The sequence below is a fragment of the Rhamphochromis longiceps genome, linkage group LG7 (genome assembly GCF_057381845.1).
Source record: "Rhamphochromis longiceps isolate RC_006_pf linkage group LG7, R_longiceps_female_GT1.1, whole genome shotgun sequence".
Lineage (NCBI taxonomy): Eukaryota > Metazoa > Chordata > Actinopteri > Cichliformes > Cichlidae > Rhamphochromis > Rhamphochromis longiceps.
Genome location: NC_140563.1, coordinates 51,169,188 through 51,193,225, shown reverse-complemented (window position 1 = coordinate 51,193,225; position 24,038 = coordinate 51,169,188). Strand labels below are relative to the sequence as shown.

At 41.9% G+C, this 24,038-nt stretch overlaps 1 protein-coding gene across 1 annotated transcript in view; it reads left to right on the top strand.

Annotated features, from left to right (window-relative positions):
• The first annotated feature begins 1,840 nt into the window (after window positions 1–1,840).
• Window positions 1,841–24,038, top strand: part of pcsk5a (proprotein convertase subtilisin/kexin type 5a) — a 43,183-nt gene continuing 20,985 nt past the window's right edge. The window contains exons 1-25 of the mRNA XM_085414177.1: window positions 1,841–2,063; window positions 3,099–3,203; window positions 5,369–5,539; window positions 5,705–5,845; window positions 6,132–6,199; window positions 6,446–6,534; window positions 6,655–6,827; window positions 6,985–7,191; window positions 9,757–9,857; window positions 9,963–10,066; window positions 10,386–10,506; window positions 10,752–10,940; window positions 14,639–14,775; window positions 14,901–15,014; window positions 15,226–15,328; window positions 18,392–18,582; window positions 18,788–18,872; window positions 19,242–19,345; window positions 20,986–21,124; window positions 21,357–21,472; window positions 21,724–21,826; window positions 22,746–22,882; window positions 23,345–23,545; window positions 23,648–23,716; window positions 23,873–23,915. Coding sequence (XP_085270303.1) covers window positions 1,914–2,063; window positions 3,099–3,203; window positions 5,369–5,539; window positions 5,705–5,845; window positions 6,132–6,199; window positions 6,446–6,534; window positions 6,655–6,827; window positions 6,985–7,191; window positions 9,757–9,857; window positions 9,963–10,066; window positions 10,386–10,506; window positions 10,752–10,940; window positions 14,639–14,775; window positions 14,901–15,014; window positions 15,226–15,328; window positions 18,392–18,582; window positions 18,788–18,872; window positions 19,242–19,345; window positions 20,986–21,124; window positions 21,357–21,472; window positions 21,724–21,826; window positions 22,746–22,882; window positions 23,345–23,545; window positions 23,648–23,716; window positions 23,873–23,915 — 3,161 coding nt within the window. The 5' untranslated portion in view covers window positions 1,841–1,913. The remainder of the gene's footprint in view (window positions 2,064–3,098; window positions 3,204–5,368; window positions 5,540–5,704; window positions 5,846–6,131; window positions 6,200–6,445; window positions 6,535–6,654; window positions 6,828–6,984; window positions 7,192–9,756; window positions 9,858–9,962; window positions 10,067–10,385; window positions 10,507–10,751; window positions 10,941–14,638; window positions 14,776–14,900; window positions 15,015–15,225; window positions 15,329–18,391; window positions 18,583–18,787; window positions 18,873–19,241; window positions 19,346–20,985; window positions 21,125–21,356; window positions 21,473–21,723; window positions 21,827–22,745; window positions 22,883–23,344; window positions 23,546–23,647; window positions 23,717–23,872; window positions 23,916–24,038) is intronic.

Here is a 24,038-nt window from a genome sequence, read left to right as displayed (position 1 = left end):
TTAAACAAACTGCTGATAAATGAAAACAGCTTATATCTATGGCTACTCCTTTCAAGCTGGCTAACATATGTAACCTATCATGATGTACCTTTCACTGAGCATGGTATCCATGAGAGGTAAATATAGGGGAGCTCTCTGCTCTTCAACCAAATATCAACCTGTAAGCAAAATAGCCACCGAGATACTCTTTGGAAGGACTAGTCACGCCCAGAGTGGTCAGTCTGTAAGCTATAAGGTTGTGCTCGTCTCGCTCTGTGTGCTAACGCTGTAACTGATTGGTAAATGGTAAGTGGACTGGATCTTATATAGGGCTTTTCTACTCTACCTGACCACTAAGAACTTTATACAACATGCCTCACTCCCCCATTCGTACAGCCACTGCTTCTTTGGTGAAGTGCTTTCTATCTAACGTTCACACACATTCACTCTCTGATGGATGCATTGGAGAGTAACTTGGGGTTGGTATCTTGCCAAAGGAGCAGCCAGGGATCAAATGACCAGCCTTCCAATTAGTAGATGACCTGGTCTCCTGAGCTAGAGCCACCCCTCAGCCACTTTTGATGACCTCTCACCCTGAAGGCTGGGATAAGCACCAGCCACGATGAACAAAGTGGTTGGCTGGCTCGATGGACTGTAAGTTTGTTATTGCTGCAAACTTACAGTCCATGCTCCTTGCTGACTGCTTTTCTGTGTTAAATATTTAGCACACGAGTAGGAAACTGATACTGAATTTTAGGTAAAATAAATAATAAATATTAATAATGATAAATAAATATTTCTATGCTGCAGCAGGTAGATGGAGACACCTGCTCCAGTACTTCCTGTATAAAGCCCACCCTTCCTATTCTTCAGCATGCATCTTTTGTTTCTCAGCCATAGACAGTATAAAATATGTACTGTACATAGCCACTCTGACATCCCCTATTAGTTTTGGACATTTTGTTTTGAACCCTCAACACTAACATTTTGGCTGTTGTTAATGCTAATTCTTCAGGTAATGCTAGTTAGCTTGGTTAGCAAGCTATGTCCACAAATTGTATGCATGCAACACACAGACATAATAATTTGGCTAATAAAAGATAGACAAATAATCAAGAACAATTAATAATATTAGTAAGATAATTCAGTAAAAAGTCTCACAATGGCACAAATACAGCAGAGAGATCCACTTCAGTTGCTTGGATTAATGGAGTTGAGGCCTAGCAGCACCTGCTGGCTAGAGCTGCCTATGCCTTGATATCTCTAACTCAATCATCCAAACAGGTAAGTCACAAAAGAATTCAACTTAAATATACCACCTAGAGCAGGGAGGATGTCATTTTACATCATTGGCCATCTATCAAGACTTTTCAGGCTTGAACTGTAGAGCATAAATGTGTAAAATTACAGAAAAAACTTCCAGTATTTCATCGTTCATTGCCCAGATGGTCCTGCAATTATGAAGTGAAAATGTTGATGTTGTTGTTTCTATATGTTTCTGTCTATTGCTTAATGAAAGTACAGGTCAAACTTATGCCAACAGGGTCTTTTTCCTCTAATATATATCACGTCTGATTACTTGAGCTTTCTATATTTTTTTTTTTAAATACAGACAGCTCATTCATTTTACAGTATTTGCAAAGAGTAAAGAAAAGAAAAGATCTATAGAAGTAAAGTATAACCCACAGATCAGATCCCAATAAAGGACAGACTGTAGCTGATCCCCGGCCTCCATATTGAAGTAATTTGATAGAAGCTTGTAGTCAGTGAAGGAGTCAAGTCTTCACAACTTCAGCCGGCAGAACATCGGGTGCATCCTGCGTCTTTGAGCCAGCGGATTTCCCGCAATGAGAAGCATCTGCAACAGAACAGAGTGCGGGGACAGCTCGTGAAACACCTGGGCACCGGCTATTTACCGAGAGAAATAAGCAGCAATGGCGCGTTTTATTGCGCTGTGGATGGGAACTCTCCTCCAGCTTTGCCACGCAACGATTTATACAAACGACTGGGCGATAAAAATAAGAGGGGACCTCGAATCTGTGAACAGGATAGCAGAGAAATATGGATTTACTAACATGGGACAGGTGAGTGCCCTCAAACATGAAGAGGGCAATTATTTACACAATTACCAGACTTGCATTTGGAAGTTTCATTTATTGGAAAACTGGAAATATTGGACAAATCTAACTGTGGAGCCACTAATGGCTTTACTAATATTTTTTTAGGATTGCATCAAAAGCTGTTGATATCTGTCTGCACTGTCTGGTCAGCCGTCCAGGGACGAATGAATTATATCTGCTAAAGATTTAAAGAAGCAGCAGATGAACAGATACATTCATAAATAAATAAATCATGACCACCAGCATGTTTTTCAACAAGAATTTGACCTCTGCATTTAGCCCAGAAATGAGCAATGAGAACACACACGCTCAAAGACACACTACAGGCAGTGCTAGTGCTGGGAACTTAACCAACAACCATAATCCAAAGTTGCTTCTCTATGAGCCACTGCTGCATTAGTTGCACTCATTTCAGACTAATTTTTCTACACTTTCATAAAGTAACAGTTAAACTCCAAAGAAATAGCATGCTGTACTTTATTGCACATGGGATAGATGTTCAGTTTTCACAGCAGGTGATAGGAACCAGAGAGACCCATTCAAACTAAAAAGACTGCTATACAGTAATCTTATATTCCTGAGGTTGAAAATCAAAAAGTAATTATTTCACTAAAAGGATATTAATGAAATATTTAAGGGCATGATTTGTTGTTCTCTTGCAATAGTGTGAGCTGTCATGTGTTTTATTAACTAGTCATTACTCAGTGGACTGCGCTTGTATAAAAATATTAGCTGACATACATTATAGAATGCACACAGTGACGTGGTATGTGCAGCTACACCAGTACACAGATGAGCAGCAGTGTGGCTGAAACCTTTTGGCTCAGGTTGCCCTGGGCTGTAAAACTATCAGAGGTATAAGGTAGCCGTGTTAATAAAAGACACCACGAGCAGTTTAATAATTAAAAAGCTGCTTTGCACAGTAGCAGAGCAGAACGAGCAGCACGCCTCCACCTCCAAACAAAATCATTTCGAGGATCTGATGTGTGTTTTCACCAGATTGGAGACCTGAAGAGGCATTACAGTTTTCGCCATCACGAGACGGCGAATCAATCCAAAATAGGCAACAAAGAAGTGACTGATCGCGTCGCCAAGGAGACCAAGGTATAGTAATGAGATATGAGTAGGACGGGGAAGCTACTGGATTATTAATCAGCAGCATCATGTCCCCTCCGTACACTCCACGTACACATAGGGACACATGTTCATTGTTCTGGTCCCTCCCCTCACATTACAGCTTTGTGTGCACGAACACTAACAACACCTAAAGATGTCAGAAGTCCTTAAAGATCAACAAGGTGTTCAGGGTTGCATCAAATTCTTATAGTATCAATAAGCAGCTTGGGCATATAGTACAATCAGACAGGTTCTAAGCAACTCCCAGTGTTATCTGGTTACACACAAAATCACACTTTCTTTGTCTTCCACCTTCAGAAGTTAAAGAACATAGTCGATAGTAGTGTCAGTGTTTGCCAGGAGGACTTTTTTCCAACTTGGGAAAGGGAACCATCCAAGGAGCTTTTGAGTTTACATTTAGTAAACAGCTAGGGATTCATCTTTTTCACAACATTTAGCGTACGTCAGACTTTTTAGCATTAATGTCACTTTGTACCAACATTTTTGTTCATGTATAATCGAGTAGTGTCTGAAATCACAACACACTAACATAATATAATTCAGACTGTATGACCTATGAACTGTATATTGAAGATGAATGTTGCCTCAAGCTGAGTTTTTTAAAAATGGAGGATGAATCTGATTAAGAATTCAAGGGACCACTCACTTCTCCTACATCAACGTGGCACGCTAAGGAAAGGCCCAGAATCATAACCTTCTATGTTTGTTATCTGTTTTGATTCTAATGGAGATCACAATTTATAAGTGAACATAATTTTGTATTCAGTGAAACCTCAAAAACACAAAAAGCACAACACAGAAACTCAACTGCAATGAGTTTACTGTGGTGTAAGAGACAAAGGGTTATTTTTATGTTGACTTCTATACAACTGGACTATTGCAAAACAGAGGAGGCTCCCCCTGCTGGCCAACAAAAGTAAAGCTAAATACAGCCTTTAACCATAACATGATTTGATACATCATACATAACAGTGAAAATTCCTGAGAAAGAATCACAGAAGTTAAAAAAAAAAGTGTCCAACGCGAACACTATTATTGTATTATTGTGAATTTTCAGGAATTTCAATAAGTGCCCTATAACGGCTCAGGAACAGGAAACTGCTTCTTTGGTGGAGCCATGTTTGCAGCTTTACTAAGCACGGTATTTTTTTAAAACTGAATTCTAACATGGGCAGCACGGTGGCACGGTGGTTAGCACTGTTGCCGCACAGCAAGAAGGTCCTGAGTTCAATTCCACCATCAGGTCTTTCTGTGTGCTCCGGCTTCCTCCCACCGTCCAAAGACATGCAGCTTGTGGGGATAGGTTAATCGGATAATCCAAATTGCCACTAGGTGCGAGTGAATGAGAGTGCGAATGGTTGTCTGTCCCTGTGTGTTGACCCTGCGACAGACTGGCGACCTGTCCAGGGTGTACCCCGCCTCTCGCCGTATGACAGCTGGGATAGGCTCCAGCGCCCCCCGCGACCCTGAAAAGGATAAGCGGAAGCGAATGGATGGATGGATGGATGGATTCTAACATCAATGCAGGATTATAATGGCAGCTGTAACATGGAGCTGTTCAGGAGTTTCAGAGCACATTAGCACGTATCTGATAAATGAACTCAGAGACCCTAACAACCATTAACAGAACCACGAAATGTAATTAGTTTTGCAGGAATAAAAACAATTAAAAACTTCTGAATTTGCACCAAATTTAAAACCTTTTAACAACTAAGAGCAGATATTAGCCTCATAAAGGCCCTAGCGGAAAAGTTTAGCGTCCACACTTTGTGATACTTCACTGAACAAAGTTACCATTTTGACCTTAAAACAGTGTTATATGAGCAATTTACAGAATGATCAGGATGTGTTTATATTTCAGTGAGACAGCTGCATGTTGCAGCAATTTGGGATTGTGGGTTTTTTGTTGTTGAACGAAGAGCGTGCAAGTCATTAGCTTGCACTGATTACGTTTGTGCCCTTTGTCTTTGATAAGTCATCAGAGTATCAACCAGAGGTACAGTGTCAGGGCCCCTCCTCTTGAGAACATAATTGTTTTTTGCCAGCGCAGTAAATGCAATATAGCTGCTGAAATATTTCACAATGGATCCAAAAAAGTAGACATAAACATCTGTACAAATGTTCCTTTTAAGGTGGAATGGCTCAAGCAGCAGGTGGTCCAGAGAAGAGTAAAGAGGATCTCCAGAGCCGGTCATATCTCTCCTATCCCCATGAGGAGAGAGCTCCTCCCTGCTACGCACCATCAGTCCAGCGACCACATGCAGGACTTCAGCGACCCAGTGTGGAACCGCCTGTGGTACATTGTGAGTCAGATTGTTTTGTTTTGTTTTCCTTTGCCATGCTCAAGTCTGAAACATAGACACACAAACACACACAAACCCAGACAGACAGACAGAGCCTAAAATAGACCCACATTTATTCTTTACTCCTGAGGGTGAAGCTGAATGTCCCACTATTTCGCTCCACAGCAGTGCAGTGACTCCAAAGCCTGCCAGTCTCACATGAACATTGCAGCGGCCTGGAGGAGAGGGTACACTGGGAAGGGTGTGGTGGTGTCTGTCCTAGATGATGGCATCGAGAGAGAGCATCCGGATCTGAAGCCAAATTATGTAAGTGCCCTGGGATGGGACACTCTTCTTGGGAAGGGGACATTAATCATAAGCAGTTTGGCAGAGCTCTTAGTGTAAGAGCTCAGACAGATATTGCGAGCAGGGTTTTTGGGCCAAAGGTTTGGAAAGGCCAGCTAAGAGTATTGGAATGGACATTAAACGTCTGATCCACTTAGCTGTTGAGTGGGCTGGTGAATAATGCTCTTTGTGATTTGTCTGATGAAATACAGTCAGATAGCTGCTGGCATGGTGTTATGTGCCGCTACTTAGTATCTATCTGATTTAGGATCCTTTTGCCAGCTTTGATGTGAACGGACAAGACCAAGATCGTTCTTCTACCAGTGCTGTTAACAAGTGAGTACTTTGTATCTCTGGAATTGTCTTTGCACCTGCTTTGCAGCTTCCCTGTCATAATCCAGAACTCTAATTAATGCATGCTTTCCCTTTCCGTTTTCCAGTAATTACATGCATGTATGGATATGCAAAGTCCCCAGTCTAAATTCTGTCTTCGCATAGCTTGATGTAACGGAAATAGCCCGTCTTCTCCTCATGCATATGCATTTAACCTCGCGTTCTGATGTTCTCCTCCTTTCTTCGAAGCCATGGGACACAGTGCGCAGGGGTGGTTGCTGCGGCTGCAAATAGCTCTCGGTGCACCGTTGGAGTTTCTTTCCACGCACGCATAGGCGGTGAGTCCATGTGACGCCATGAAACTCGCACGCCGAAGGACTTCGTGAAAGGCAAAGTTTTGTAGATACAGTAGGGGATTCAAACTTTATCATCGCTTTGGTGCTATCCTTTTCCCCCAGGCATCCGAATGCTGGATGGAGATGTAACAGACATCGTGGAGGCCCAGTCGCTTAGCTTCAGTTCAGGGTATATTGATGTTTACTTAGCCGGCTGGGGCCCAAAAGATGACGGGGCCACTCTGGATGGACCTGGACCTCTGACTCGTCTTGTTTTACAGAACAGCGTTCAAACAGTGAGAGAAAAAAGTGTGGCTGTGTTTGTTTATGTCTGTGTCCCACCTGCGGCTGTATATTTACTGCAAGAGCTGTTCTGTTTTTTTCCTCAACATCAATATGTAAATATCATAAATAAATTAATCTCCTCTGTCTGCTTTACCCAAATAATCTCAGGGCCGGCAAGGGAGGGGCTCCATCTTTGTTTGGCCGTCAGGAAACGGAGGGGAAAGAGGTGACTACTGCTCCTGTGACGGCTACAGCAACAGTATTTACACTATCTCTATCAGCAGCAGCACTCAGCATGGAAGCCAGCCAGATTACCTGGAGCCGTGCCCCTCCACGCTGGCAACGGCGTACGGCGGATGGGACAGAGAGGAGATGGTGAGTGTTGCTAACAGAGAACTTAATTAAGATTCACATGATTCAAAAAATAGCTTCTTTTCTTCCACCGTAGTGAGCAGCCATGCTCTCCTGCCATCAGTCTGTTGAAAATAGCTTTACCCAGATGCTGGAAAAACATTTTCTCGCCTCAATCCAAAGCAACATTCATATAGACACAAACACAAGTTGCCGAATCTAAAAAATATGTTGCGAAAGGCAACATTTCTGTTAACTATTAGTAGTTTGCACTGTGGAATCTCAGAGGCTGAAGTTTGCAAAAGTTGCAACTCAATGAACCACAAGAGCTCTGGGCACCTTGCTGTCCTTGAGCCAACCATGAACTCTCCTTTATTACAAAGTATTCAGTATGTCCAGTGTGTATGTGTGTTGGACTCCTGGGTCAGGACAATGATCCTAAGCACAGCAGCAAATCTACAATAGAAAGGCTCAGAGAGAAAAGAATCACGGTGTTGCAATGGCCCAGTCAAAGTCCGGACCTTAACCGGATTGAAATGCTGTGGTGGGACTTCAAAAGAGCCGTGCATGAACAAATGCCCCCCCAAAATGAAATGAAGCAATGTTGTAGGCCAGAATTGCTTCACAGAAACATGAGCAACTGGTAACGTGTCTCACGGTGTTGTGGAGACAACTTGATAACTTGTGATATACAAGCTATTAAATCATGCAAAATATGCAGTTTTTTACAGACAAGAAGAAAAACAAGAAAAACAATGGTCTACTCTCTGTAAGAGGTTATATAATTCCTTTAAATATTTAATATTTTAGACATAAATTTCCAAAAGCAATTATTATTTTACAATAAGAGGAAGAAGTGAAGCAATGCAATGCAGTGATACTGACTAAACTCCAGTTGCTTCTCCTGAACACAGATTACGAGATATTTGTCGTGTTATGACATTAATGTTTGCACGGCATTTACCACTCAGAGGGCATGAAGTTATTTAGATAATAAAATTATATTAACTGCTAATTTAAAAGTCATTTTTGCACTGTTTCTGATGATGACACGGGATGTCTTAGAGTAGTTGGATTTAACATTCACCGGCATCTTGCCAGCTGCTCAAAGCCAGAAAATACACATTTGGGATATTAAGCATTGGCTTTGGGCAGTGGTGTTGGGGGGGGTGGGGAGCATGCAACGTCTGCTGAGTGTGATAGTCTGAGACACCTGTCAATCAACTAAATATGCCCAAGACGGAGGCTCTGTGAACTTTTGTCTCTGCAGAACAAAGCTGAACTTGTGAAGTCACAGAGAGGAGCTGCTCGTTCAAACCCGCAACAACAAATGATTTTGTTTTCATGTTTATTCTTAGAGCTTTAATTTTCATTAATTAAAAGCCATTACAAGAACTGTGGTGTATGTCGTCAGAACTCAGTCAGCAGTATAATATTAACATACTAGAACGGCCCGAGGAAAATTTCCTAATGTTGTGTGAAATATGTTTTGTGAAAACCAGATTTCACTCTTTTGTTTTGTCTATCTAACTGGAAAATGCCAAATACTTCTATCATGTCATGTGATTTTCAGACATTGTGGGTAAACAGAGTTGGGTAGCTGATTAGAGTAATTTGACTGAGAGCTGCTTCTCTGGCCTCAGGCTTACATGTTTTCCATTTTGTTTTCTCAACCGACACACAAAACAAAAAAAATCTAATTATGTGTACTGTGTTTGCCAGTATTTCTAATTTTTCTTTCTACAAAATGCATTATCTTGATTAATTTTTGTCACTCTGACACTTTTGTTAAATTGTTGCATTTGTCTCTGTGAGTGATCTTGTGTCTGCAAACTTAAAAATTAAGCTACTTTATGACAAATGTTACCTAACTGGTGTTTGGAAACAGGTGAGTGTGTTCCAGTTGCTGGTTAACCAGGCCCATATTCTACAATATACAGCACTGTCCTGAGCTGCAATTCATTTCCAAGGAGCCAGATTTGTATTTTATTTTTTAAAATATTTTTCAAGTAGTCTTTATATAACAGGCAACTTAGCAAAAACCAAATTTATTCTTGTATCTTTAAGCACATAATTTGTTGCCTCTTTTGTTTCGTTTTGTTGTTGCTTTAGTTGAGTACTAAAAATCCAAAGATAATAGAGTTTCAGATAAAAATAGAATATCTGCACCAGTGAAGTGATTCTCAGAGAGCCATTACGGGAAAACATGTCATATGGTTTGCAGCATGTCCTTAAAAATGTTGAGGAAACTGTCCAAGTGGACAGCTCAGGCATGTTTTGCACATGTTTCAATAAATCACTATTTCCCATTTTCCCAAGAAAATATAAAGAAATGAAGGGTAAGAAACCAGACAGGATTAATTAGCTAATTTATAGCAAATCCATAACCTAAATCCTAAATATTGATCACATTAATGCTGAATCCTCCTAGTTAATTCTTGCCAGTCATTTGAATGCTTTCCAAAATGATTTGATGTGCAAAAAATACACATACAGTCAAGCAGAGTCAACAAAAAAGAGCAGTTCTGTGCTGTTCATGTTAATAGTGGGTGAATATAAAAAAATAAATATAAGTGGTTTCCTCCACAGGTGACCGTGGGTCCACAGCAGAGCTGCAGCACGGCCCAGTCAGGGACTTCCCTCGCCGCCTCTGTAGCTGCCGGTGTCATTGCTCTCACCTTGGAAGCCAAGTAAGCAGCCCTCTAATAACAGCATCCATACATGCAGCTCGTGTTCAGATCAATTTGTGCAATCGGGTGATGAGAGCATGTGGTTTCCTTCTCTTGAACGTTCAGCCCCTTGCTAACCTGGAGGGATTTGCAGCACATTATTGTCTGTACATCAAAAGCTCATCATCTCAGTGCTCCTGACTGGCGTGTAAATGGAGCCGGATACAAAGGTATTCCCATCGGATCTCTGCTGATTTTCTAATTCCACATTGTCTATTTTAATATTTGCCAGCCAAAAATAAATAAATAAATAAAAAAGAAGAATCCCCTGACTTGATAAGCATATTTTAGTAAATGTTCCTCTCAGCTCTTTTTTGGGGGAACTATAAAGCAGCGAGCATACAAACTAATGAGGTACTGTGAGCAGAAGAGCGATAAACGCCTACAAAGTCTCGGGAGTGTGTGAAGTCATTTATAAGCTACAGTGCCTTCTCTATGCCCCGGCTAATGTGCAGTGTGTGTGTTTGGGGATGTGCTGGTGTCTGTTAGTGAGCCACCTGTACGGCTTTGGCCTGCTGGATGCTGAGAGCATGGTGAAGGAGGCAGAGCGCTGGAAACAAGTCCCCTCACAGCATGAATGTGCGGAGGAGGCTGCCATCCAGCTGAGCAGGTATCAGAGATCTCTGCTTCGACTCAGGGCTTTCCTTGATTCCTCCCCTTTTATCGCACGTTATCTATTTCTGTCTCTCTTCTGGAATTGATTTCTTTCACACTGATTCGCGGTCGTACTTTAATGGGTGTCATTTTCCTTACCGCGGCTCTCCTCGTAACTTTCTCTTGCGCTTCTTGTTTTCCGTCTGTTCTTTTATCTCCACTACTCCCTGCGTCTCTTTTTTCTCTTTTCTCTCATGACAGGCTTATTCATCCGGGCTCAGTGCTAATGTCTGTGCATGAGACTACAGGCTGCTCCAGCAAGGCCCCGCAGCACGTCGCTTATGTGGAGCACGTCGTGGTCCGGGTTAACATAAGCCACGGTCGCCGTGGTGATCTCTCCATCACCCTCACGTCACCTTTGGGCACCACGTCGCAGCTGCTGGCAAACAGGTAACCGAGAGCGACGGTTTCTGCAGATTACCTGATAAACATCAAATCCTTCAAAAGCCAAATGTTTGAGTTTGACACATTTGTTAAATTAAAGGAATAATGGTACTTTTTGAAATATATAACACCGAAATATAAAACACACCTGTTAAAAGTATCAACTTCACCTTTGCTGAGATACTATTTAAAGCTGCTGTAATCAGTACTTGAGTGGTCACTGTATCTACAGCCCCTTGATCATTTTGATGTCTTTGAGCTCATCCTTTTGGTTTCCACTTGCAACCTTACTGTTTTGGTTTCCTATTAACTGCTCTCACCAGCAAAGTTACAAGCAGGAGTGGGCTGTTGTTTTCAGTGAAAAGGTTAAAAAAAAAAAAAAAAAAAAACTGAAGTGCACCGCCTGTGAAGCACCAAACAACAGACAGAGAGTTCGTGACTGGATGGCAAGGAGACTGGAGTATTTAGCCAGTTGCTGTGCAACCGCTAGAGGTGTTAAGCTATAAGTCTTCACCGACCATTTAAAAATACAAATAAAGGGATGATTTTAATTGCTCATGTTCTACTTTCATGACGCTTTTGATCTTTGTTTTCTAAAAGGTAATAATTAGTGCGGCATCAAGGTATTAGCTGGTATCGAACAATCAGCACATAAGATGGCATTTAATGATCACAGTAACTGTTAAGTCTAATTCTTGAATGTTGTCATTGTATTTCTTAAATTTGTAAAGTCTTAGTTCAATCTATAGGATCAAGACATTCCTTTGTCTCTGACCACCTCTCCAGCCACTCTGTGCTGGGGGAGGTTTTATTGCAGATACATCCTATCTGACAGATCAGTTTCTTGTGGTGTTGCTTCCTGCTTTTATGATCCTTTTGGTGAGCAGGAAATCGTGCATACAGAGACAAACACACACACACACACACACACACACACACACACACACACACACACACACACACACACACACACACACACATGTTCTTGCACATGCATACACATACACACACACATTGTCTTTGTAACCGAGAGGGGTCTTACGAGGGGGGTGCTTTTGCTGTGATGTGTATTGTAACAGTTTGTCAATAAATAGCTGCGAGGGAAGCTGCTCTTGGAAGGATTTGGGCTGGAGTCAGGTGAGGAGCGTGAGCTCCAAGAGCTGGTTCTGACCCAAACTTCCCTCGTTAGCGAGTTGGTTGTTCTGTTATGTCTTGCGTTCTTCATGAGGAATAAGTCTCTAAACTAGCGGGGCTTGTGGAAACACAGACCCAACCAAGTTTTACACACTCAGTTAATGGGGTTAAGTTAATGGGTCATTCTAAATTGCCCATAGGAGTGAATGTGACTGTGAATGGTTGTCTGTCTCGACCTGTCCAGGGTGTACCCTGCCTCCTGCCCTATGGTGGCTGGGATAGGCTCCAGCCTCCTTGTGACCCTGACAAGGATAAGCAGAAAACAATGGATGGATGGATGGGCAGCGTGACTATGGTGTAGTGGTTAATGTGTTTGCCTTACACGTGAAAAATCCCCGGTTACAAGCTTGTACACATTGTGCAAAATTCAATTTTATAACAACAAATCATAACAACAGTCACCTCAAGGCAGTTATCTGTGCCAAATCAATGAGGATCCATGTGCTGTGGTGACATCATAGGAAATAAAGGAGCAGTCATGGTGCTTATTTTATCTTAAATAATTAGACAAATTTTTTGACACTACAGAAAAATCTCAGATCTAATATTATTCCATGGAAAAAAGTAAACACACCCTTACCATTACAGGCTTAATTTCCTCCTTGTTGCTGGTTTGTATCGTTGTTTACAGTCTTTGGCATTTTGCACCAGCCTTATATGCAAAATTCCTTTAATTGGAAAATATTTGAGGGCTTTCTTAACTTGTCTGTTCCCAATCTTCCTCAAAGGGCATTTAGACGTGACTCCAGTCTAATCTGTGCTGATTCGATCTGGAGCAGAATTCACTTTTTGCCTTCTGTCTGTGATTTGTCTGTGAAGTGTATGTGATTCCAAAAATCCTGGTCTTTCTTTATATGCTTGTCGAAAACAATTAAGTGTTGTTTTTTATTTCAAATTAGTACCTCACAATGATTTTCCAGACAACAGACTAATTTATGTACAATAATTTATAAATCTATTTAAGTTAAGTTAAAGTTTTTTTTCCTCCAAGTGTTTCCAAGTGTTACAGAACAGTTTAGACCTTGGCTTATACCTGACCATAGGTATCTATTAAGGTTTTCAGAAGAAATCTCTAATGCAGATGAAGTAATCAACAGTCTTTAACAATGCGAGAGGTCATGTACAAGTTCAATAAAAACAGAATAATTTACAGATGTTGTAAGTCCACATATTAGCCACAGTTGAACACAGAAAACATCTAAAACTGAGAAATTTTACTATTTCATGAATTATGTCAGCAATTTTGAATGTGATGGCAGCAACAAGTCTCAAAAAAGTTGGTACAAAAAGACCAAAACTATGGAAAAGCAAGTTGTACTAAAAAGAAACAGCTGTTACAACTAATTAGGCTAAATGGTCAGTAGCATGATGGCAGAAGCAGTCTCTCAGAAGTAAAGATGAGTGGTTTAGTAGGCAAATTGTGGAACAATTGGATGATAAACATAACATTTTCAACATAAAATCGTGAAGACATCATCAAAAGTTCCCAGGGATCTGGAGACGGACCAAAATCCACATTGGATGCCCCCCGGCATTAAAGACGGGCATCATGCTGTCATGGAAATGTCTGCATGGGCTCAGGAAGACTTGGAGAAATTGATGTCTGTGAACAGTTTGCTGTGCCATCCACAAATGCCCGTTAAAGAAGAAACCATATGTGAAGATGATCCAGAAATGTTGCCCGTCTTCTCTGAGCCAAAGCTCATTTAAAATGGACTGAGGCAAAGTGGAAAACTGCTCTGTGGTCAGATGAATTGAAATTCCTTTTGAAAAACATGAACATGGCGTCCCCTGGACTAAAGAGGCGAGAGACCGTCCAGCTTCTTATCAGCGCTCAGTTCAAAAGCCTGCATCTCTGATAGTTATGGGGTGTGCATCAGCGCCTATGGAATTGGCAGGTTGCACATCTGGATAGGTACCATCAGTGCTGAGAGGTATATACAGGTTTTTAGAGCAACATATGCTCTGAAAGTCTTTTTCAGGTAAGGCCACACTCATACACAGAGAGAGGAGAGATTGAAAAAAACACGCAGGAAGCAGAAAAGATGGATTACAGGTCAGCACAGGAGGACAAGAGGGACTGTGACGATTAGATTTTTTCCATGTGATTGACTGATTTTTTTAAAATGTGAAAATGACTAGAAAACAGGACTGCATCTTTCTTATTTGCCCTTTCATACAGGACTGAATATTTATTGCTTCTATTTTATTCTATAGCGTTTTCTAGGGGATGAGCTTGCTTTTTCATATGAATGTATAAATCATTTACAAAAAGCTGAAGCTGTAATGTATTTATGAGCCATGAATAAGAACACAACACAGGGATTTGTCACGTACCCGGTTTGCCCTCCTGAAGTGAAGCATGTTTCCTATCTTTGATTCAGATAAAGCTGAAAACATTAAGGTGATTTTGCTTTTGTGTCTTTAGGAAACACATCCTTTAAATCATCATATAACGAGTAGTAGACGAAGCAGCAGCGTGAGCACGATTATGTAATGTTTTCGTTTAGGCCTCTTGACAACTCCACCGAGGGATTTCAGAACTGGGAATTCATGACAGCTCACTGCTGGGGGGAGCAGGCAGCGGGGGAATGGACTTTGAAAATCCAGGATACTCCCTCTCAGAAGAAAGACGGCTCCAAACTAGGTCTGCTCTTCCTCTTTGTAACGTCTCAATATTATGAAACATGCACTGAACCTCGGCTCGCTGCAGTTAAAATACAGGGCTGGGCCTCGCGGGACAAAGCCTCTTATCTCTCTGCTGTTTCACAGGGGTGCTGGAGAAGTGGTCCCTGGTGATTTATGGCACAGCGGAGCGCCCGTATCCTGCGCACCGCGAGCGAGCCAGATCAGCTGAGATTCCGACGGATAGCGAAGAATACAGCGGTGAGTCATACACCCTGCATCTTGATAGTACTAAGCTTTCCCTTGTTCTATCTCCGGCCTCTCAGTCAGCAGCTTAATGAACTGGGATGCGGTGTATGCTTAATGTGGCAGGCTCTTACATAAATACAGAATAAAATCAGCAGTCTGAATAACTTCTCTCTTGTGATGTGACGTGATGCTGCTGTGACTTTGCGAGTGTTCACCCTTGCAGGACCCTGCGACCCAGAATGCAGTGATGATGGCTGTGAGGGGCCAGGCCCGCAGCAGTGTGTCACATGCTTGCACTTTTTTCTCAAGTTCAAGAACAACACAAGGTTAGCATGACTACACAGCACAGAGCTATTGGCAGATCCACAGTATGTGGCTCACACAATATGCTTTTAAAAAATGAGTCGGGTTTTTATATTGTGTCAAATCGTTGTTGAAGTTCACAGGTTTCTGTGGCTATGATTGTAATTTACACATGAGGACAAAATTACTATGCCCCTCCCCCTTATGAAATTTTATGTTTTTGTCAAAAATTTCTCAGTTTAGGTTTTTCTTTGTTTTTTTTAGACAGAGCATTTCTAAACATACTGGTTTTCTTCAAAAGCATGAATTCTTTTGTTAGCCCCCTGAAAAACTGACCTTTTCATTGAGTCACAGCACAAACCACTGATGTGGTTTAACTTTATAGCTTAATTTTATGGATATGCAAAGTTATCACAGCCTTTCTAGAGTGTCAGTGACTGGAGTGTCATTCAAAGAGAGCCACACATCTGGCAGATGTAGCAAACAAAATATTTCAAAGATCCTGGAAAGAAAACTAGCGAGAGACTCCAGAATAACTGCAAAGACTCTAATCAATAACTAATAGCCAAATCAGGAATTATAGTCTCAAAAGGGACAGTGACTAGAACTAGGCATGGGAGTGGGCCATGAGGTTGCAGACCAAGAATAACTTCACTGCCGCAGAAGAGAAACCTTCAAGCCAGACTGAAGTATGCTAAGGACAACCTGGAGAAAGACTATGCATACTGGACGGGCATCCTTTGGTCAGGTGAGTTGATACTAGAGATGGACCGATCCGATATTACGTATCGGTATCGGTCCGATACTGACCTAAATTACTGGATCGGATATCGGAGAAAAATAAAAAATGTAATCCGATCCATTAAATATCACGAAAGCACCTCACAAAACTTGCAACACGCCATAACTCACCTCAGAACGTTAGCAGTATGCATCACGTGATAGAGCGGCTGTGGCATGCGGGACCTGTCGGTGGTCTGGATAGCATTTGGAGCTTCGCTAGCAACCCGGCATTTCATCTCCGACAAAGTTATCCCGAGAGAAGTAAAGCAAGTGTGTAAGTCCATCTCTGAATGTTTGTAAAGCATTCCTGCGTTAAGCTTAACAAGCGACTGCCTCTTCTTGCTGCTACTTCAATCATGAAACTGCTTAACGATCAGCTGATCGGCTTTTCTGTGCGAGTCAGTGTCTCTTGTTTGTTTTTGGCCCACTTTGCACCAGAAAGAGGAAACCAGCGGCTGAACAACAGCAGCACGTTTAAGCTTGATCAGCTGTTGTTAGAATGTATTTAATATTACTTTCTACTCGAGGATCTTTTTCTACGTAGCTGACGGCTGGTAACTGTGCAGGGGCGGATCTAGCAAAGTTTAGCCAGGGGGGCCGATAGGGCATTAACAGGGAAAAGGGGGCACAAAGACATACTTTTCTTTCTTATTCTCATTTAAAATGTCGAGCTTTTAATAAATAATTATCTGACACCCAAAGTTTTAATTTGATGTAAAATGAATAGAAGTCAATTACTGTATATAGTGACTATTAAGTCTAATATAAATACCCTAGTAAGCTATAGTACTTTTTCCTTTGGGAAGGTACCATCTGTGCAGTCTGCAATTTTGTTGAAGAAAGATGTTGAATCTATTTAATATTTCTTGAAAAATAATTGATTTCTGTGCATTTTTTTCACACTGCATCAAATTAAGGTTGATTACGTCGATTAAGCATCATGAGGTGGAGCGTGAGGGGTGGTTCCCTATTTTTTATTTATTTATTTTTGTTGTTGCTGGGAGTTGGAACCCTATTAGTTAGGTTGCTTAATATTTATGCTAAGTACTCTTTAAAATACCAGAATAGGGAGGATGGTGTAGGTTCAAGTTTATTAGATTGATCAGTATCGCTGAACTATGAAATATTTTTTTTTTGCATACAGGTATAACAGAATAGCTTTAGTGTAGTTGTTGTTTTAAACTTGAGTATGAACTTATACAAAATGCAGCAAGATATTTAAAAAACAGTTTTGTTGACTAAAAAACACTATATCGGATTCATATCGGTATCGGCAGATATCCAAATTTATGATATCGGTATCGGTATCGGACATAAAAAAAAGTGGTATCGTGCCATCTCTAGTTGATACTTGAGCTCTTTGGCCACATAGATGTTGCTTATGTTTGGAGAAAGACAAGAGAGGCAAACAACCAAAAGAATACCATCCTGACAGTTAAAACATGGTGGCAGGAGGTGCTTCAGTGTGTCTGGAACTGGGAATCTCATCAAGGTGGAAGAAGTTACAAAGAAAGAAGGATGTTTGACCATCTTGGAAGAAAACCTCAAGTAGTCAGCAGCAAAACTGGGTCTGCATCATTGCTGTTTTTTAACATGACAATGACTCAAAACATGTGTCGGGCCTGGTGAAGGACTACCCCTAGGAGACCAAAGTGACGGTTACTGACTGGTCTGCACAGAGCCTGACAGATCTGAAAATCTGTAGCTCCAGGTCGGTGCCACAAGATCATGAAATCTGGAGGAGCTTGAGAGACTCGCCAAAGAAGAATGGGCTGGGGTTGCTCAGGAGAGGAGTGTGAGATTTGCTGAAAACTTCAGGCTGTTATCCAGCAAAAAGGACACATGGCTGAGCATCAGGGGTCTGGTAATTCTGTCCTTGATAGTTTTGGGGTTTTATGAATTACTTTTGCTTTTCATTGTACTAAAAACAAATATTTGTTCAAATTAAATTATCTAATTTATTTCCATGTACATTTTCCATGTAATTTTGTTACATAATACAATGTTAAATTTCCGTTTAATGGAATCTGGTCAAATTAAGATAACTCCATTTGTATACATTCAGTTTATAGCAAGCACATTTTCTTAATTATTAATTACTTGAATAAATAAATCTTTGATTCTACGTATTTCAGTTTTATTTCAGTCAAAATTATTGCTTCATGCTTATTGAGGGTGAAAAATAGTTTTTATTTGAGTGTGTCCTCATCTCAAAAATTGACCCGCAATATAATTTTTTCCACTCCGAATCAATAGCAACACCTCTCGTCCTCTGTGTCCTCTGGTTCATGGCTGTCCGATAGGTTGTGCGTATCAGGATGTCCCAGGGGATTCTGGGGTGACCGTCGGCGTTGTAAGAGGTGCTACGCCTCCTGTGAGAGCTGCACTGGAAGTCGGAGTGACCAGTGCACTTCCTGTCAGCCTGGCCATCACCTGACTGAGGGGACCAATACCTGCACAGCGATCTGTGGGGAAAACTACTACCTCGACCACGGTTGGTTCTGTTTTGTGAAATTTTTTGTGATTAAATTAATGCGACAGAAGAAAAAAAATCCTTGACTGGGTTACAGAGGAGCGGTTTGAATGCAGCTGCACTAATGAATAGTCAGTTGACATAACTGCAGTTGAAGGTATGTGAGTAAGATTGATTAATGGCTCTGATGTGTATACTCCATGCGTATTGTTTGATTTCCCCACAGATGCAAACATGTGCAGAAAGTGCAGTGAAAACTGCTTGAAGTGCACCTCCTACAGCATCTGCACAGAATGCAAAGCACACACAAGGTGAAACAAACTCTCTGATGATGCTCAAATTAACTGCTCGGTAAACACCACTCCTTCTCCCCTAAGCCTCTGAGAATACTGATTCTCCTCACACACGCGAGCAAACACACACACAAACCCTCAGCAGAATCATAACATTTCTAGAAAGATAAGTTTATCTTAATCGACGCTTTGCTGTATTGCTACTTGAAAGGACAAAACATCTCGGACAAAGAGTTCGAAGTTTCCGGAATAAAGCTTTCACTGACTCAGTTCACCGAGTGTTTGTGGTGGTGTTGCTGTGGGATGAAAGCAGTGACTCATCCGTTTTGGTGTCACATGATTGACTGTGTGTGTCACGGTGCCACATGCTCGCTCCATCCTCTCTAGTCTACAGGGGAACCGGTGCCAGCGGAGCTGCGCAGCCGGATTCTACCATGACCCGCAGGAAGTCACGTGCAAGCCTTGTCACCAGGCCTGCGCTACCTGTGCAGGTGAGAGCGGGGGTCAAAAGTCACATTTTGGTTTTGTTTTTTACTGCTGCCGTTTGCATTAATAATAATAATAATAATGGATTGGATTTAGAGCAGGGCGATATGGCCAAAAATATTTATCACGATATATATTTGAAAATTTGCGATAACGATATAACCGACGATATAATTGATGCGAGACAAAATACAACTCCACAACATTACTAGTGCAAAAAGACAACCTTCCTTTTATTTTCACTTAAACAAGAAGCTGGTTTTTATGTACATTAAAGCTATATAAAAATTTAACAGTGCGAATACAAATTCCTTGCTGAAAGTTTAACCAAAAGGCATTTCCAGTAGAAATGGGCTGACATATCCTGAGCATAACCATGTATAATATCCACTGAAGTTAAAAAGAGGTGCTTTGCAACATTAAACTGCAGTGTGCAGTACGTATTTTTCGGACCATAAGGTGCACGGGATTATAAGGCACATTAAGCGAAACAAAGCAGTCAGATAAGTCAAACTTTATTAAACTCATTCTTCTTGCTTCCTCCACTTCTGTACCATTGATTCATTAATGTTGAATTCTCTGGCAGCTGCTCTATTCCCATGTTGTTGCAGTATATTAATGACTAACCTCGTATTGTGGATGGATTATCTCAGTTGTTATGGATTATCTCAGTTGTTCTCCTGACTGAAGTTTGGTCCGTTTACAGCATCCTGCCATGCGATTGCATTTGTCTCTAACTATCAGGCACGTTAACTTTTATAAGTGGAAAAGTGTTAGTGTTCAGCTTCACTGTTTATGTCATGCTAACATAGTTGTGTCGCTAGCGATCACGTAGCACATCATTATATAGCAGCTAGCCCAACTTCAGTAACCCTACAAACGTCACTGCTGTTTAGTTTCCCGTCTTCATTTATGTTGGAAGTGATAGCAGAGCTGTACGTTTGAATTTATTCAGAAATCTCTCAGTCAGAACATGCTATATCATGCTTGGGTAACTAGCGAAACTAGCGCGCTAACTTCCGCTAGCTTCCTGCTAACTTCTAACTCCGTTAAATGTAATAACTTTTGTTTTCATGGATGCCTGGAAGTTAAACTTCATAGTTACACCTGGTAAAGCAGCAATGCTGATCGTTTTATTAAAGATGAAAGAATTTAGACAGTTTTTAAACTCTCAGTGATGCTGCAGTGTTCGTTTGACCTGAAGGTACGGAGTTTAGGACCCAGATTACTCCCAGATTTAAGAGCATCTTAGTCCGACAAATACGACAATAACGACGGCCGCTTGCATGTTCTGCAAAAAATGTGCTTTGTTGTGTATCTGACGGACAAACGCCAAACCAGTTCCACATCACTGAAGTTGCACCATTTTTACAAACCAATTCTGGTTCATTTGTTTCACTCAACAATCGGCCATGTGCGTATGAAAACAAAGGCACTGCGCATGCGCGTTTTACTCCCATTCTATCGCGATATTTCATTTTCCTATCGTTGCCTAACATTATACCGGTATTACCGTGAACGGTATAATATGGCCCAGCCCTAATTGGATTTATATAGCGCTTTTCACGCCCCATTGCTCCTTTATGTCCTTTATCCAGTAATCCAGTTAAGTGTGTGTGTGTGTGTTCTCCTCATGCTGCACCAGGTGCAGGTGTTGAGGCGTGCAACACTTGTGCAGAAGGCTACTTGATGGAGGAGTGGAGGTGCGTGTCCTCCTGCAGTGCTGGCTTCTACGCCACAGAACCAAACCCAGAGATAGCTGATGGGCACAGGATATGTAGGAGGTGAGCTCACTGGTGTGTGTTCAGGTGTGGGAGGTTTGTTTATCTGCTGGTGGCAGGCCTTATTCTGGTGGTTGGCTTCCACGTGTGTTTGTGCTTGTTTTGGCACTCATGTTTGTTGTTGCTGTGCGCCTGTATGGAGTGGGGTTTAGTTATTTTTTCTGTGTGTGTTTTGTGTGGTCAGGATTTTTGTGTGAAGGGTTCACTTGTTCACTCTCTGTGCTCCTCTCTTCAGGTGTGACGCCAGCTGTCTCACCTGTGTGGGGCCGAGCCGATGGAACTGCAGCAGCTGTTCCAGCGGTCACAGCCTGCAGAGGGGAGCGTGTGCTGCTGACACCGAGTGCACGGACGGTCGGTCGGCCGTCTTCCACATTTTATTCTTGACACGTTTGGTTCATAAATTTAAATGATATTTAACACAGAAGCAAAATCCATTAATATGTGTCAGTTTAGCATGAAATATGCATTCGCATCTCTGAGTCATTCAGATTTTTTTTGTTAAACCAGAAGTCATTCAGCCGTGGCACATGAAAACCACCTCTGCACCTCAGATGGTTATTCATTTCTGAGTCAGTGTGCTTCTCCTGCTTTCTGTCTAACAGGAGAGTACCAGGACAGTAACGGGGAGTGCCACGCGTGCCACGCAACGTGCCTGAAGTGCACAGGGCCGCAAAGCGAAGACTGCATCAGCTGTATTTCTTCACAGTGAGCTGGACTTGACTGTTTTAGATTGAGTGCATGCCACTGTTTCTCTATAATACATGATATTTCGCTGGGTGTGAGCCTGAAATAATATTTCCCTGATGAATTGTTATTGCCATTGTTTGCAAGCTAGTACGACATTGATTCTTTCTATGTAATACGATGAAATAAGCCTTGGTATACAGCTGAAACACTTATGACAGGGTGATATATATATATATATATATATATATATATATATATATATATATATATATATATATATATATATCCCCATCAAACCTCTCGATAAATAATTATTTCTTTTTATTTTAACGTAAAAATAGCACAAAAAAAGAACGTGTCTGTTTCAAAGCTTCAACCTGAGAGGTGCCACTGCAAACTGACTAACTCTGGGTTCAGGCAGCCCTCACAAACTACAGATGTACTCCACCCAAGCTGCCCACTTGGGGCAAAATATAAATAAAGCACAAAATGTGCCGTTTATGGTCTCAAGGAAACTGTACCTTAACACTTAATTACTTAATGATAAGCATCATCCTATCACCCTTTCTGTTCCTGTTATCCAAGTTCTGACTCCATGATTGGAGGGAGCTCTGTGAGGGAGATAGCATCTGTAAAAGGACTCCATTTCTTGTCATGAATGAAGCATACAGCTCGTGGCTATTGTTGTCATGTTGCTGACCAGATGTCTCCCTGATGCTCCTCATGGATAAAATGTCAAAAAAAGAAGACTCCCACATTACCCACATTTCAGCCAACATTCCCACCCTTTCTTCTCCTCCTCCCTTTGTCGGCACATCCAGCTACATCTGTGTAAATGCACCATATGGTACACGCTGGGATTTAAATGAGTTCAGCTCATTTACATACTTATAATTCATATGTGTTGATTTTGTGATGTTGATGTTGCCTGCTGCAGGGCTCTGGATGAGGGCCGCTGTGTGGTGGGATGCGCCAGTGGGAAGTACCAGTCGGGTGGCCGGTGTCACCTGTGTGACCACACCTGTGCCACGTGTGTGGACGCGGGGCCAGCCAACTGCACGAGCTGTGACACCGGTGAGTACGAAATGAGTAGCTCGCGGTAAGTGTGACGTGGTGTGTGCAGTATGTGAATGGAAAACTGGCTGAGACATTAAAAAGATGAAAAGGAAGGAAAAATTATATTTTGTAAATATAAAGCCACAAACTCCCCAAGGGCTACACTAAAACTTTGAGATTTAGGCTGGAGCCTATCCCAGCTGTCATGAAGTGAGAGGCATGGTGCACACCATGTACAGGTGTACAAACGGGTTCATCCTCATTTTCATGCGCCACCCTCCCTGACTCTGTCTTTATTGTTTCTCACACTCTTCATGAATCCATCTGGAGGCCCCGTGAGCCGCAGGCAGTCCTCACTGAGGCCTTCCCCAAACCCCAGCCACAGATTAATGCTTAGTCCATTCACCATTCTCTTAAAGAAATGGCCTCAAACCTAACTACAGACGTGGCTTTCTAGTGAAATTGCTGTTTATTCTCCAGATAAGTTTAAGGTGGAGCGTTACCTCTATAAAGGCATGTGTCTGGACGCCTGTCCTGAGGCTTTCTACCACACCAAGCAGAGGACCTGCGAGCCCTGTGTAGACCACTGCCGACTCTGCACAGGCCCCAACCACTGCCTGAAGTGTAACGCCTCCTACTATGTCTCTGATGGATCCTGTGTTAAGCTGGAGTGTGGGGAAGGTAAGCAAGGTTGCATGTTGAGGAGTGTTTAAGGAGCGTTGTTTCACACCTGTCCACACTGACCTCGCGCTCTCACCCTCCGCTCTCTGTCTCCTTTCTCAGGTGAGGTGGAAGACCCAGATTATGACGACTGCATGGCCTGCGAGCAAGGCTGCAAGAAGTGTGTCCTGTGTAAGTCATGACCCAGTAGCCATAATAAAGTTTTCCCAAATGAATGTCGCCCACAGTGGAAAAAAATTAAGGTGTCCCCGCCCCCTTAAGGTCCCCTTAAAAAAAAAAAAGGCGACTGAATTTTTCTTTTTCTTTTTTTTTGTCTGCTTTTGACAGATAACCCCAGGCATTGTCTGTCCTGCATTGAGGGCTTTTACAAGTAAGGCTGTGTGCCTCGCTCTCACCGTGTGTGATCTCGCCATTCTGGGCTCACTTTTCTCTTTCATTTAATCTCTGAGCTAATGCAAAAGACCTCCGCTGGCAGTGAGAGTAGAGTTCATGT